This window comes from Ornithorhynchus anatinus, chromosome 3 (genome assembly GCF_004115215.2).
Source record: "Ornithorhynchus anatinus isolate Pmale09 chromosome 3, mOrnAna1.pri.v4, whole genome shotgun sequence".
NCBI lineage: Eukaryota > Metazoa > Chordata > Mammalia > Monotremata > Ornithorhynchidae > Ornithorhynchus > Ornithorhynchus anatinus.
Window position 1 is genome coordinate 6,007,629 of NC_041730.1, and position 15,474 is coordinate 6,023,102.

Genomic DNA, 15,474 nt, shown 5'->3' on the forward strand with positions numbered 1-15,474 from the left:
ACTTCGGGCAAGTCACCTCTCTGGGCCTCGGTGACCCCAGCCGTAAAAATGGGGATGGAGACCGGGAGGAGCCCCCCGCCGGACAGCCCGATCACCTCGTATCCCCCACCAGCGCTTAGAACGGCGCTTGGCACGTAGTAGGGGCTCAACAGATGCCATCGTTATCGGTACTATGATTCTTCCCTCCCGCTACCGGCTCCTCCCCCGGCCGCTTCAGAGCAGGAGGCCGGGGGCCCGGACGCCCGGGTTCCTGCTGTAACAGGATGTGGGGGAGGATGTGGGGGGGACAAGGGGGGTGGGGGGCGGAGCCACGTTCCCTGGGCCTCTTCCGTGCACGCGCCTTCCCCCCCGGGGACGCGCCCAGCCCGCATCGGCGCCTGCCCTGCGGGAGGCGAGGGGGCAAGAGCTCAATGGAAAGAGCCCGGGCCTGGGGTGTCAGAGGTCATGGGTTCTAATGCCGCCTCCGCCGCCTGTCCCCCGTGTGACCTGAGGCAAGTCACTTCGCTTCTCCGGGCCTCCGTGACCTCGTCCGTCAAAGGGGGATGGAGACCGAGAGCCCCGGGTGGGACGACCTAACTACCTTGTATCTACCCCGGCGCTTAGAACAGTGCTCGGCACATAGTAAGCGCTTAACAAATACCAGCATTATTATTCCCTCATCTGTAAAATGGGGATGGAGTCTGTGAGCCCCACTTGGGGCCACCCGATGGCCTCGTATCCCTCCCAGCGCTTAGAACGGCGCTGGGCACGCGGTAAGCGCTTAACCAATACCGGCATTATTGTCCTCTCTGCCTCAATTCCCTCATCTGTAAAATGGGGATGGAGCCTGCGGGCCCCACGTGGGACCAACCCATGGCCTCGTCTCCCCCTCCCGCAGCGCTTAGGACAGTGCTGGGCACACACGGTAAGCGCTTAACAAATGCCGGCATTATTATCCTCTGTGCCTCAACTCCCTCATCCGTAGAATGGGGACGGAGCCCGTGGGACCACCCGATGGCCTCGTATCCCCCTCCCCCGGTGCTTAGGACAGCGCTGGGTACACAGTAAGCGCTTAACGAATACCGGCGTTACTATCCTCTGTGCCTCAATTCCCCCATCCGTAAAATGGGGATGGAGCCTGTGGGCCCCAGGTGGGACCACCCCATGGCCTCGTATCCCCCGCATTAATGCGGGTATTCGTTAAGCGCTTACTGTGTGCCCAGCGCTCTTCTAAGCGCTGGGGGCGATACAGGGGAATCGAGTTGTCCCACGTGAGGCTCACAGTTAATCCCCATTTGACAGATGAGGTAACCGAGGCCCAGAGAAGTGAAGTGACTTGCCCACAGTCGCCCAGCTGCCAAGTGGCAGAGCTGGGATTCGAACTCATGACCTCTGACTCCCAAGCCCGGGCTCTTTCCACTGAGCCCCGCTGCTTCTCTATCCTCTGTGCCTCGATGGCCCCATCCGTGAAATGGGGATGGAGCCTGTGGGCCCCACGTGGGACCACCCGCTGGCCTCGCATCCCCCTAGTGCTGGGCACACAGTCAGCGCTTAACGAATACCGGCATTACTATCCTCTGTGCCTCAACTCCCCCATCCGTAAAATGGGGATGGAGCCCGTGGGCCCCACGTGACCCCCAGCGCTGGGCACAGAGGGGGCGCCGAGGAAATCCCAGCGGTCACTCACAGGCCGCGCGCGCGCGCGCCCCCGGCGGCGTGGCGGGTGGGGGGGGGGGGGGGGGGCGGTAAAGTACAGCGCGCGTGCGCAGCGGCTCGGCGCGCGCCCTGCAGCTGGAGGGCGGAGCCACGCGGCGGCGCCCCCTCCCCCCCTCCCCCCACCCCGAGACACGCACGCGCACGGTCGTCCTCGCGCTCGCGCCCACGCGCCCCGCAGCGGGCGGGCGGGCGGGAGGGCCGGGCGCGAGGCCCCGCGCGTGCGCGCTGGCGGCCCGCCCGCCCCAGCAGGAGCGACGGGCCGACGACGGGCTGAGGGGCGGACGCGGCGGGAGCGACGCCGCCGCCGCCACCGCCACCGCCGCCACCGCCACCGCCGCCACCGCCGCCTGAGGCGTGCCGAGCCCGGGCCCGGGCCATGGCGGAGCGCGGAGGAGCCGGCGGCGGGGGCGGCGGACACCCGCGGGGCTCCGGACAGTCCCCTCAGCAGCCGCCTCAGCCCTCGCCGCCTCAGCCGTCGCCGCCTCAGCCGTCGCCGCCTCACACGACGCCGCCTCACACGACGCCGCCTCAGCCGCCGCCTCAGCCGCCGCCTCAGCCGGTCCCGAAGGCGGCCCCGGCCTCCGCCCCCGCCGCCGCCGCCGCCGCCGCCGCCGCCTCGTCCTCCTCCGCCGGGGGGGCGTCCGGCTTGGCGGCGGCGGCCCCCGGGGGCGGCCCGGCCCGGCCCCCGGTGCAGATGAACCTCTACGCCACCTGGGAGGTGGACCGGAGCTCGGCCAGCTGCGTGCCCAGGTGACCCCCGCACCCTGCGCCGATCGCTCTTCGGGGGGAGGCGCCGCCCCCACCATCATTCGTTCATTCGGTAGTATTTATTGAGCGCTGACTATGTGCACAGCGCTGGACGGAGCGCTCGGAAGGGACGGAGGGGCAACGGGATCGTAATCATCGCCGCGTGTGCTCAGCGCTTCCTGAGCCATCATCATCATCATCATCATCCTGCTAAGCGCTATTGGCTAAGCGCTTCCTAGGTGCAGAGCACTGTGCTAAGCGCCGGGGGAGAGCCAGGCTCATCAGGTTGGCCCACGTGAGGCTCACCGTCTGCATCCCCATGTGACGGAGGAGGGAACTGAGGCCCAGAGAGGGGACTTGCCCAAAGTCACGGGGCTGACAAGTGGATAATCAATCATTCAATAGGATTTATAATAATAATACTAATCGTAGTATTTGTGAAGCGCTTACTGTGTGCCAAGCACTGTTGTGAGCGTTGGGGGAGGGACCGGGGAATCAGGTTGTCCCCCGTGGGGCTCACAGTTTCGATCCCCATTTGACAGGTGAGGGAACTGAGGCACAAAGCAGTGGGACTCCCCATTTTACAGATGAGGGAACTGAGGCACAGACAAGTGGGACGCCCCATTTTATAGATGAAGGAACTGAGGCACGGAGAAGTGGGACTCCCCAGTTTCCAGATGAGGGCACTGAGGCACAGAGAAGTGGCATTTCCCATTTTACAGATGAGGGCACTGAGGCACAGACAAGTGGCACTCCCCATTTTACAGATGAGGGAACTGAGGCGCAGAAAAGTGGGACTCCCCACTTTCCAGATGAGGGCACTGAGGCACAGAGAATTGGCATTTCCCATTTTACAGATGAGGGCACTGAGGCACAGACAAGTGGCATTTCCTATTTTACAGATGAGGGCACTGAGGCACAGACAAGTGGCACTCCTTATTTTACAGATGAGGGAACTGAGGCGCAGAAAAGTGGGACTCCCCATTTTCCAGATGAGGGCACTGAGGCACAGAGAATTGGCATTTCCCATTTTACAGATGAGGGCACTGAGGCACAGACAAGTGGCACTCCCCATTTTACAGATGAGGGCACTGAGGCGCAGAGAAGTGGGACTCCCCATTTTCCAGATGAGGGCACTGAGGCGCAGAGAAGTGGCACTCCCCATTTTCCGGATGAGGGAACTTAGGCGCAGAGAAGTGGGGCTCCCCATTTTCTATATGAGGGCACTGGAGGTGCAGAGAAGTGGCACTCCCCATTTTCCAGATGAGGGAATTTAGGCGCAGAGAAGTGGGACTCTCCATTTTCCAGATGAAGGCACTGAGGCACAGAGAAGTGGCACTTCCCATTTTTCAGATGAGGGCCCTGAGGCACAGGGAAGTGAAGGGACTTGCCCAAGATCACACAGCTGACAAGCGGCAGAGCCGGCATTCATAATAATTACGGGATTTGGTAAACGCTTACTATGCTCCGGGCACCGTACTAGGCGCTGGGGTGGATACAAGCAAACCGGGTTGGACCCACTCCCTGTCCCATGTGGAGCTCACAGTCTCAATCCCCATTTTCCAGATGAGGACAATGAGGCCCAGAGAAGTGAAGTAGCTTGCCCAAGGTCACACGGCAGACAGGTGGCAGAGGCGGGATTAGAACCCATGATCTGACTCCCAAGCCGGTGCTCTGGCCACTAGGCCATGGGCTTCTCCTACTTCATCGCCCCTCCGCCTGGAAGCCCCCACCACCCCCAGAGGGATGGTCCCTCTGCCCCCCGGCACCCACGCCCCTCCTGCAGCCTCCTTGGCCCTTCCAAAATTGGGGGTGTCTCTTTCGCTTGGAGGGGGCAGGCCCGCCCTGCCACTCTTGCACCCTCTCCCAGAAATGCTCTTTCCCCATGGGCTGTTTTCCTTAGGGCCGAGGGGTGGTAAAAAAAAAACCAAGACGAAACAAGAAAGCAAAAAACAATCCAACAAAATCCTTTCCCACTGCCAAAGTGCCCTCCTGATATTCCTATGTCACTTGCCCGTATTTCCCCCGTAGAACTCCTCGTCTGCCCCCTTTTGATTACCCTGTATCTACCCCAGCGTGTAGAACAGTGCCCTGCACATAGTAAGCGCTTAACAAATACCGACGTCATTATCTTCCCCTGCTTGCGTCCAGAGTGTAACGTCTGTTGGCTGAAAATCATACCTCCGGTGTCTCGCATTCGTGCCTTTCACTCATTCAGTTGTACTTATTGAGCGCTCACTGTGTGCAAAGCACTGGACGGAGCGCTTGGGAGAGGACAATAGAACAGCAAACTGGGAACCCCATATGGGACAGGGACTGTGTCCAAACTGATTAACTCGTATCTACCCCAGTGCTTGACCGATAGAAAGTGCTTAACAAGTACCAAGGGGGGTGGGGGAGGAGAAAATATTATAATTTAGAGTGCAGGGAGGGGAGGTGGGCGGTCGGCAATCTTGTCCCGGTGCTGCCAGCGATTGGCCCAGTGACCGGACTTACAGCAACCTCAGTTTTCTCACCAACCTCAGTTTTCTCATCTTTAAAATGGGGATCGTAATACCCGTTCCCATCTCACAGTGAAGTGAGGACGAAGGAAAGAAAAATAATTTGGAAAATAAAAAGAAGCAGCGTGGCTCAGTGACAAGAGTCCGGGCTTGGGAATTCAGAGGTCATGGGTTTGAATCCCGGCTCTGCCACTTAGTGGCTGTGTGGCTGTGGGCAAGTCACTTCGCTTCTCTGGGCCTCAGTGACCTCATCTGTAAAATGGGGATGAAGACTGGGAGCCTCACGTGGGACAACCTGATTACCCTGCATCTACCCCAGAATTTAGAACAGTGGCTCTGCGCGTAGTAAACGCTTAACAAATACCAACATTAATATTATTGTTATTAAAAGTACTACATTCAGGGCAATATTGCTGGTGCCAAATGTCACAACCTTCCAAGCGGGGCCCCTCTGCAGACTAGTGGAAAAATAACTGTGGTATTGGATAAGTGCTTGATATGGCCCGCTTGGGGCTCCCAGTCCAAGCAGGCGAGAGAACAGGTATTGAATCCCCGTTTTACAGAAGAGGAAACCGGGGCACGGAGAAGTGAAGTGAGTTGCCCTTGACCCCACAGCAGACAAGAACTGGGATTAGAACCCACGTTCAGGGACTCCCGAGGCGGAGTTCTTTCCACTCGGCCAAATATCTGTCTGCTTTCATTTGAGCTGTTCCCTCCCAATCCCCTGCAAGGGCCCCCGGGAGCTAGGTTAGGCCCCCGACTATCAAGGATCACCAGCCCTACGTTTTCACGGGGTGAGGAGCAGCGTGGCCTAGTGGATAGAGCATGGGCGTGGGAGCCAGAAGGACCTGGGTTCTAATCCCAGCTCTGTCACTTGACTGCTGCGGGACCTTGGGCGCGTCACCTCACTTCTCTGGGCCTCAGTTCCCTCATCTCTAAAATGGGGATGAAGACTCTGAGCCCCATGGGAGGACGGGGACCGGGACCAACCCTTTTTGCTTGTATCTACCCCAGCGCTTAGTAGAGTGCCGGGTCCGTAGTAAGCACTTAACTAATGCCATAAAAAAAAAAAGTAATGGGGCCGTCTTCCATCCCTCGCATGTAGCCTGAAGCAGAGCCAAATTCCACTGGAAGCAGGGTGTGTGCTCTCTTGTACATTGGCAAGGAAACGTGGCTATTGGCCAGAGAAGCCTGAGGCAGCGGGCCGTAGTGGAAAATGCCCAGGCCTGGGAGTCGGGAGACTCGGGTTCTGATCCTGGCCCTGCCACTTGCCCGCTGCGTAACCTTGAGCATGACACTCAACTTCCCCATCCCTCAGTTTTCTCATTGGTCAAATGGGGATTAAATATCTATTCTCTCCCTCCCTTGTTCTGTGTCCCGTGTGGAACAGGGACGGTGTCTAATCTCATCTGTGGTGTCACCCGGGTGCTTAGTACAGTGCCCGGCGAGGAGTAAGCACTTGACGGCGACCACGGTTTTTATCGTCACTATTATCCTAAATAAAGGGAGTCTGCGGCCGACTTCTCGGGAGCTGGAATTCCCTCCCGCCTCCATCGAATGGGAGTCTTGCCGAGCGCTGCCTGGGAAGGTTCCCCCTGCCACCTCGGGCGGTTGGGAGCAAGTCAGCTGCGTGTCTAGGGGAGTCCCCGACTCCACCGGGTGCTCGGGATGCCCGTCGCGTCTCACGGTTCGGTTGGGTTGCCGTTTTTTCCTCCCCTCGTCGTTCCCGCCGGATCCTCGGGGGCCGCTCGGAGTGTAAGCTCCCAGCGGGTGGGCAGTCGTCGTAGGGTTGTGCGGCCCTTCGCGTGTGTCGTTGGGGAGAGGATGGGTGACTCAGAGATGCCGAACCTCGCGGTGATGCATCCATCCTGCCTGCCTGCCCTTTCTTTGTTCTTCAGACCCTTCTCCGGGTTTATCCTGGCAGCCGAGCGGATCTTTCTTGACCACCCCTTCCCAAATGCGCCCTGGCTGAAACAACACATCCCGCTGCTTACCTTGACTCACATCCCTCCCCGGTTTCGGTGCTAGCGTTCGGGCCGCTGCCTTCCTCCAGGCGAATGTTTGGGAAGCAGTGGGCAAGAGGCAGCCACACAAGGCAGGAGATATAAATAAAACTATTGACTGCTCTTTATTTTTGGTTGGCTTAGGCATGCTGGCTTTTGAGTAGTCCATTTAGTGAATTATTAGCCCAGGGAATTGCGCGGAGAACTCCTGATTAAGGCCATACCTTGGTTTGAGAGGCTTGCATCTCTGGGGTGTTTTTCACATGCCCCAGGCTGGGAGAGGTAAGGAACAGTCGCCTCCCGGTAGTCAGTCGTGTTGATTGAGCGCTTACTGTGTGCAGAGCGCTGTGCCAAGCGCTTGGGAGCGTACGGCAGAACGTGGCTGTTACTGACTAGCCACGGAAACCAGCATTTGCCCGCTGTCCTGCCCCTTAATTTTGTGTCCCAGAGCTTCGCCTTGCGGGTTCTAGGGGGTAAGTTGTGTTCTTCGGAACAGATCGAGAAAATAGGGTTCACTGTCAGGGTTGGCGGTTGTTTAAAAAAATAACCCCGAAACCCCGACGACTGGTGGAGCCATCTGCGAATACTTCTCCTGAGGTACTTACAGAACCGGTGGTGGGAACTTGAGGCCGGGTGCCGGGTCTCTGGGGTGCTTAGTCAAAGGGGGAAAACGTGCTCGGCCACCTCCTCCCTGGCTTCATCCGCCGGGTTCCACCTGATGGACTTAATGAAGAGTCCCTCGGGAGAGAAGCGGCGTGGCGTAGTGGATAGAGCGCACTCCTGGGAGTCGGAAGGGCCTGGTTTCTAATCCCGGCTCTGCCCCTCGTCTGCTCCGTGACCTTTGACAAGTCACTTCACTTCTTCGGACCTCAGTTCTCTTATCAGCGAAAGGGGGATTGAGACTGGGAGCCCCACCCTGTTTCCAACCTGATTTGATTGTATTCACCCTAGCGTTTAGCACAGTGCCTGGCACGTAGTAAGCATTTTACAAATACCACAGTGATCATTACCGATACCACAATGAGGACGGGGGGAGAGGGGGGTCTTCCCCCTACTTGGACTCCATGGGAGCTCCATGTGGGACAGGATGGACTTTCTTCTATCTACCGCACCTCTTAGCGCAGTGCTTGACCCAGAGGAAGCCCTTCAGTCAATCAGTGGTATTTATTGAGCGCTTTCTGTGTGTAGAGCCCTGCCCTAAGCGCTTGAGAGAGTCCCATACAACAGACTCGGTAGACACATTCCTTGCCTACGTAAAAAAAGGGCTACATGCGCATGCCCTCTCCTCTGACTGAGGCCTCCACAGGGTCTTTAGTCCTTGGGTTTCACCCAATGAGGAGTAAAATATTCGTTCTGCTCCCGGCATTGAAGGTAACTTGGTGGACCTTTGAACTCTCATTTTTGACAGTGACCCAAAAAACCCCACACTAAATCAAGGACTTCCCTTCCAGAATTGGTCGACTCTTGGAGTGTCAAACAACCGGTGGCATTTATTGAGCACCTTTGATGTGCAGAGCACTGCACTAATAGTAATGATGATGGCATTTGTTCAGCGTTTATGTGCACAGCACCATTCTAAGCACTAGGGAGGATACAAGGTGATCAGGTTAATAATAATAATAATAATAATGTTGGTATTTGTTAAGCGCTTACTATGTGCCGAGCACTGTTCTAAGCGCTGGGGTAGACATAGGGGAATCAGGTCGTCCCACGTGGGGCTCACAGTCTTCATCCCCATTTTACAGATGAGGGAACTGAGGCACAGAGAAGTTAAGTGACTCGCCCACAGTCACACAGCCGACAAGTGGCAGAGCTGGGATTCGAACTCATGAACCCTGACTCCAAAGCCCGTGCTCTTTCCACTGAGCCAAGCTGCTTCTCCACGTGTTGTCCCACAAGGTTGTCCCACGTGGGGCTCCCAGTCCTCATCCCCATTTTCCAGATGAGGGAACTGAGGCCCAGAGAAGTGAAGTGGCTTGCCCAAAGTCACACAGCTGAAAAGCGGCAGAGCTGGGATTTGAACCCCTGACCTCTGACTCCTAAAGCCGTGCTCTTTCCACTGTCAGGCTGCTTCTCACTAAGCACTAAGGGGTAAAAAGAGGTAGAAGTCCTGAAGCCTGCCTTCAGGGAGTTTACAGTTCCATAGAGAAGACAGTCACAGAAGGATTTACTGAGAGGGGGAAGAAGAGACTGGAAAGATCTGTGGAATCAATCTTGTACCTACCCCAGCGCTTAGTACAGTGCTTGGCACATACATAAATACTACAATTATTCTCTGGGCCTCTTACTTTTCCTCATCTCCCACTCCCTTCTGCGTCACCCTGACTTGCCTTCTTTTTCCTCTCTCCCCTCCGGCCCCCCCAGCCCCACAGCACTTATGTCTATATCTTTCATTTTATTTATTTGTATCGATGTCTGTCTCCCCGCCTGTAGACTGGGAGCTCGTTGTGGGCAGGGAATGTCACCTTTTATTGTGGTATTATGCTTTTCCAAGCGCTCAGGACAGTGCTCCGCACAGAGTAAGTGCTTAATAAATACAGTTGAATGAAGGAATGAATGAACCTCGTCTGTAAACTGAGGATTAAGACCGTGAGCCCCCTGCCAATCAGTCACATTTATTGAGTGCTTACAGTGTGTGGAGCACCGTACTAAACGCTTGGTAAAATACACTATGACAGAGTCGGTAGACACATTCCCTGCCCATGATGAGTTTAAAGTCTAGAGGGGGAGACAGACGTGATTATAAATAAGCAGTGTTCTTGTCTGTCTCCCCGCTTCTAGACCGTGAGCCCGTTGTTGGGTAGGGATCGTCTCTATCTGTTGCCCAACTGCATTTTCCGAGGGCTCAGTCCATTGTTCTGCACGCGGTAAGCGCTCAGTAAATAACGATTGAGTGAACGAAGGGTAGAGCACGGGTCTGGGAGTCGGAAGGACCCGAGATCTCATCCCAGCGCTGCCACTTGTTTGTCCTGTGACCTTGGGCGACCCACTTTACTTCTCTGTGCCCGTTACCTCGTCGGTAAAAGCGGGACGAAGACTGTGAGCCCCAGGTGGGCTAATGGACGGTGTCCAACCCGATCACCTCCTATCGACCGCAGCTCTTAGTACGGTGCCTGGCACGTACTAAGCGCTTAAGGGAGACCTTAAAAAAAAATAAATAGCAGATATGGACGTAAGTGCTGTGGGGCTGAGGGGGAGGGGTGAATAAAGGGTGCAGATCCAAGTAAGTGCTCAAGTAGGAGAGGCTATAAATCGATCCGTACCAGACGGTAGAGGTGGTTGCGAGCGCATTAAGTATCTGAACTAGTGACGATTTCACATTCGGTGCCGGGTGGGGTTGGATCTTTACCATCAGTTGTGGACTGTGGAGAGTCCCGCCTCTGGACTTCCCAGAAGTTAAATATAATGCAGGTAATCCGGAGCCCTCTGGCTCTGGGGCTCTTTAGCCCCCACTTCCTGATTCTCTGTCGTGTCTAATGCTTAGTACGGGGCACTCTTTCTAATTCATCTCTTAGTGAAAATTGGCCGCAGCCGCTAGGCAGCGAGTGCGTTAGGGAAAGGACGAGACCAGGGCAGCGGGCGAGGGGGGTGGGTGCGGGCAACTTGTCCGCTTGCCAGCTGCCTCCGGGTCTTGGAGAGAGCAGGGTGGGGCACAGAGTTGGAAGCCGCACAGACTCCCTAAAGAAGCCCAGGTGGCTTTTTAACTCTGCTCTTTTCTTTCCATCAGAAAGGGAAGCGGCGTGGCTCGGTGGAAAGAGCCTGGGCTTGGGAGTCAGAGGTCATGGGTTCTAATTCCCGTTCCGCCGCTTGTCAGCCGTGTGACCCTGGGCAAGTCACTTAACTTCTCTGTGCCTCAGTTACCTCATCTGTAAAATGGTGAGGAAGACTGTGAGCCCTACGTGGGACAACCTGATTACCTTGTATCCGCCCCAGTGCTTAGAACAGTGCCTGGCACATAGTAAGCGCTTAACAAATACCAACATTATTAAAGGGGCTTTTCCGAGGGACCTGGATTCTAATTCCGGGGTCTGCTGGGTGTCTGCGGTGTGACTTTTTGGGTAAGTCACTTCACTTCTCTGGGCCTCAGTCACCTCATCTGGAAAGTGGAGATTAAGACTAAGCCCCATGTGGGACACGGACTGTGTCCGGGCTGATTAACTTGCGTCTACCCCAGTGCTTAGTACAGTGCTCGGCCTAGAGTGAGCACTTTACAAGTACCAGAATTATTATTGTTATTCCAGGTCCAAGGTGCTCGTCTGTTTTTCTTTATGAATTTTATACCCTTGGAAGGGGACAGTTGAATGCTGCCAGAATCTGACATCCTTAGGCTCTCTTTTACCAGCAGGACGGAACTCTGTCCAGGGCAGGACATTGCCTATTGCTGCCGGAGACTCTCTGCTGTGGGTATTGGCCGAAAACGTTTCGTTGTTTCCGTAACCAGTTTGCATTTCGCTGCGGAGGTTGGCACGATGCATCCATTCGGTCGTATTTTTTGAGTGCTTACCGTGAGCAGAGCACTGTACCAGGCGCTTGGGAGAGTACAGTAAAACAGCGACAAAACAACCCATTCCCTGTCATCAGGAAGCATAAACTCTAAGTGGTTTTAAATTGTCACCTTCAGTCCTTTTCCCCATCAGACCCTCCATTTTATCTCGGCTGTCAGTTGTGAGATTTTTATGCCCCTCGTCCCTTTTTCTTCTCTCTATTTTAATCCACCAGAGTGGGAAGGGTCAGAAGGTTGTTTTTTTTGAAGTTCCTTCTCTGGAGCGAGTCAGATCGTTGAGACAAAATGAGCTCGGTTGCACAGCTTGCAAACTTTATCGTTTTTATCTTTCAGCAAGCAAATAGGTTATTTGCATACCTTCCTCCACAGGCTTTCTATCAGGAGTCCATTGGGCACGTATTTCTCCTTCAGCCGGTCTTTGGAGGTGGGCCCCGGAGATTAAGCCCAGGGGAAAGTGGGCTTGGCAAACCCCGTGGCCAAAGTTGAATCGTTAAGGCTGTCAGTAGGCTGAATTGCTCATGGGGCACCTGGCTGTGTTGAGAGTAAAGAACTTGACTAGCAGCGAGAGAAACTGGTAGTCTTCCTGGTTCCTTTGCTTCATGTTTATCTCTTAACTGAGCTGGGCCTCAACATCCTCATCTGTATAATGGGGCTGACTGATCCTATTTACTCACCTCACGGATGTTTTGAGCCCGTTGTGGACCCCGAGCGTGTCTTTTTACTGTTAAATTGTACTCTCTCTAGCGCTTAGTACAGTGCTCAGCAGGCAGGAAGCGCTCAGGAAATACATTTCAATGAACAATAAAGAATTCTTAAAAAGAGTTTCCTGAATGATCAACCCAGTGTGACTCTTGTTTGCACAACCAGTGCTCTCAGACCACTGGAAAAAATAAAGGGTCTCGAGAGCCTACTTTGCCTTAGAAAATCGGTATTTTGTCTTTACCCCTCATGAAATAGTCCATCGGTGCTGAGGAAGCTCAGATTCTGGAGTTAGAGAACAGACATCTGTAGATTGTAAGATGCTTGCGGGCAAGGATTGCATCTACTGACAATATGGAACTTTTCCAAGGGCGTAGTACAGGGCTCTGCACACGGTAAGCATTCAGTAAATACCATTCAGTGATTGATGACTCGTAGTTGTTGTTTTTTTTAATATCTGTAATACAGTTATCTCTCCTGTAATATGGGCACATGTGCCCGAAGAGCCTTGCGTTAAGGAAAATTTACATTATAGCGTATGCTTCTCGACTGATGCCGCACACATGGCATTCTGGTAGCGCACTGCATTCTTTCGAGACAGATGCATGCTTGTGGGTTCTAGCCACAGCACACAGTGAAAACTCGTGTTCCAGGAGAACCGATGGTTTGATCCTCTTATTTCATCTGATCCTCACAACACCTCTGTCCGGGAGGGAGAGGTAAGTCTTATCGCCTACATTTTACATTGGCGAAACCAGGCACAGAGATGGTAAGTGGCCTGCCCAGGTCATGCGGCGAGTTAGTGGCGGGGCCGGATCTAAACCCCAGGTTCCTTGACTCCCAGGTTCACGTCCTTTCCTCTACACCATGTTATTGATCTGTGGATCTTGAGGTCCTTTCCGTATCGGAGCTTCAATTTTTCAAAAGTTTCCTTCAGTTGCTTCAGCAATTCAGGAAACCTCTCCTGCTGCGTATTGTTGAATGGGCTTCAGTTACCTCTTGGCTTCCTGGGATCAGTAGCCACAGAGGGGTAGGAGTCAGACATCAGTCGATCCATCAGCGGTCTTTATTGAGCGCTTACCGTGTGCAGAGGCCTGGACTAAGTACCTGGGGGAAGTGCAGTATAATAGATTCCTGTCCGCAAGGAACTGACAGTCTCCAAGAAGAGGAGGAGGAGAAAGAGAAGGAGGGAAGAGGACGGGCATGGGTGAGTTCCTGATGGCAGCTTGTGTTATCCTTTTAACCCCGGGGGTATGGGCCTGAACAAGGTAAACCCGGGAGGTCTGGAGCAAGCCCAGGACAGCCTGATTTGGCCAGTCAATCTGGGTGGCTGGGGCTGATCCAACAGCTAGGGTTTGCCCAGAGCAGCCTGGAAGTGACTCCAGGAGTCTCAGCCTGGCACCTAGACTGTATTCAGGGTGGTCCCTGGCAGCTGTCGGCCCCCAATCTGGACGAGATTCACTTGTAACGAGCCAGGCATCTTGGGCTGAAGCAAGAGGAAGCCTAATCCCTGCTCCGCCACTTGTCTGCTGTGTGACCTTGAGCACGTCACTTCACTTTCTCTGGGCCGCAGTTACCTCATCTGTAAAAGTCAATTGTATTTTCAACTGTATTTCGTTCCATTGTATTTACTGTGCGCAGAGCACCGTACTAAGTGCTTTTGATAATAATGATGGTATTTGTTAAGCGCCTACTATGTGCCAAGCACCGTTCTAAGCGCTGGGATAGCTACAAGGTTCGTGGGGCTCACAGTCTTAAATCCCCCTGTTACAGATGAGGTAACCGAGGCCCAGAGAGGTAAAGTGACTTGTCCAAAGTCACAGAGCAGATAAGCGGCGGAGGTGGGATTAGAACACAGATCCTTCTGACTCCCAGACCGGGCTTTATCGCCTGGGTCACGCTACCGCTCCCCCGTGATCTTGAGACTTCCACTTTTGCCTTGAGGAAGGATCGCAGACATCCTGCTCTCTCGGGAAATGAGAGGGATGAAGTTGCCGGTAGGGTCACCCCAAACCCCCCCTCCATCTCTTCCGGTCCCCTCATCTTCCCCATCCATGCCCCCAAAATCCAGAATTCCCCGATGCTCTCCGTCCACTTTACCCCCTTCCCTCTGGGCAGGTGCCAGAAGGCCGGGTGAGTGAGTAGCGTCAAAAAGGAGTGGGTGAAATTTTCTGTGGTCATTAGTGATCAAGAGGACATTTTGGAGGGTTTGGCATTGATGATTAAAAGACTCTAGGCAGTGTCGCACTGAGTCAGACCCCCTGGTCCATCTAGTCCAGAGCTCTGGCTCCCTCAGTGGCATCAGAGGATGGTTGGAGGAAAATTATAAAAATTGCCCGCTAACCGTAAGCTTGGAAACAACCCCTTCCATCGTCCCTAGCTTTTCCCTCTAATAAACCGTTACGAATCGATCGCGGATCCTCCTTGGGTACGTCCTGGCGGCCAGAACCCTCGCATCTGGGGCTTAGTCAGAACATTTGAGGATGCTGGTCCTGCTTCTGGCTCAAAAGTAGCTCTGATTCAGTGTCCCCATTGGTATAATAGAGGAGATAGTCTCCGATTCTTGCTTGGAAATGTTGGTCAAGTACTCGGACCTCGTTAGACATAGGCGTTAGGTGAAAAGGAGAGATTATCTGGGTGGAAAGTAGCGAAGCAGCATGGCCTAGTGGCACGAGCACAGGTCTGGGTGTCAAGAGGACCTGGTTTTTTAATCCCACCTCTGCCACTTGTCTGCTGTGTGATCTTGGGCTAGTCACTTCACTGGGCCTCGGTTTCCTCATGTGCAGAATGGATATTCAATACTTATTCTCCCTTCTAGAGAGGGAAGGGAGCAGCGAGAAGCAGCGTGGCTCAGCGGAAAGAGCCCGGGCTTGGGAGTCAGCGGTCGTGGGTTCTAATGCCGGTTCGGCCACTTGTCAGCTGGGTGACGTCGGGCAAGTCCCTTCACTTCTCTGAGCCTCAGTCCCCTCATTTGTAAAATGGGGATGAAGACTGTGAGCCCCACCCACGTGGGACAACCTGATGACCTTGTATCTCCCCCAGCCCTCAGAACAGTGCTTCACACCTAGTAAGCGCTTAACAAATGCCATCGGAATTGTCATTCTGCTTAGACTGTGAGCCCCATATAGGATTCGATTATCTTGTTAGTACAGTGCTTGGCACATAGTAGTAAGCACTTAAATACTATTATTATTATTGTTGTTGTTCTCTGTGCCTCAGTTACCTCATCTGTAAAATGGAGAGTAAGACTGTGAACCCTGTGTTGGACAGGGATGCTGTCCAACCTGCTATCTCGTATCTACCCCAATCCTTAGTACAGAGCCTG

At 54.4% G+C, this 15,474-nt stretch overlaps 1 protein-coding gene across 1 annotated transcript in view; it reads left to right on the plus strand.

Annotated features, from left to right (window-relative positions):
- Positions 1-2,065: 2,065 nt before the first annotated feature.
- The window catches only part of PACS1 (phosphofurin acidic cluster sorting protein 1), a 107,403-nt gene continuing 93,994 nt past the window's right edge, over positions 2,066-15,474 (plus strand). Inside the window, exon 1 of the mRNA XM_029060132.1 lies at positions 2,066-2,445. Coding sequence (XP_028915965.1) covers positions 2,072-2,445 — 374 coding nt within the window. The 5' untranslated portion in view covers positions 2,066-2,071. The remainder of the gene's footprint in view (positions 2,446-15,474) is intronic.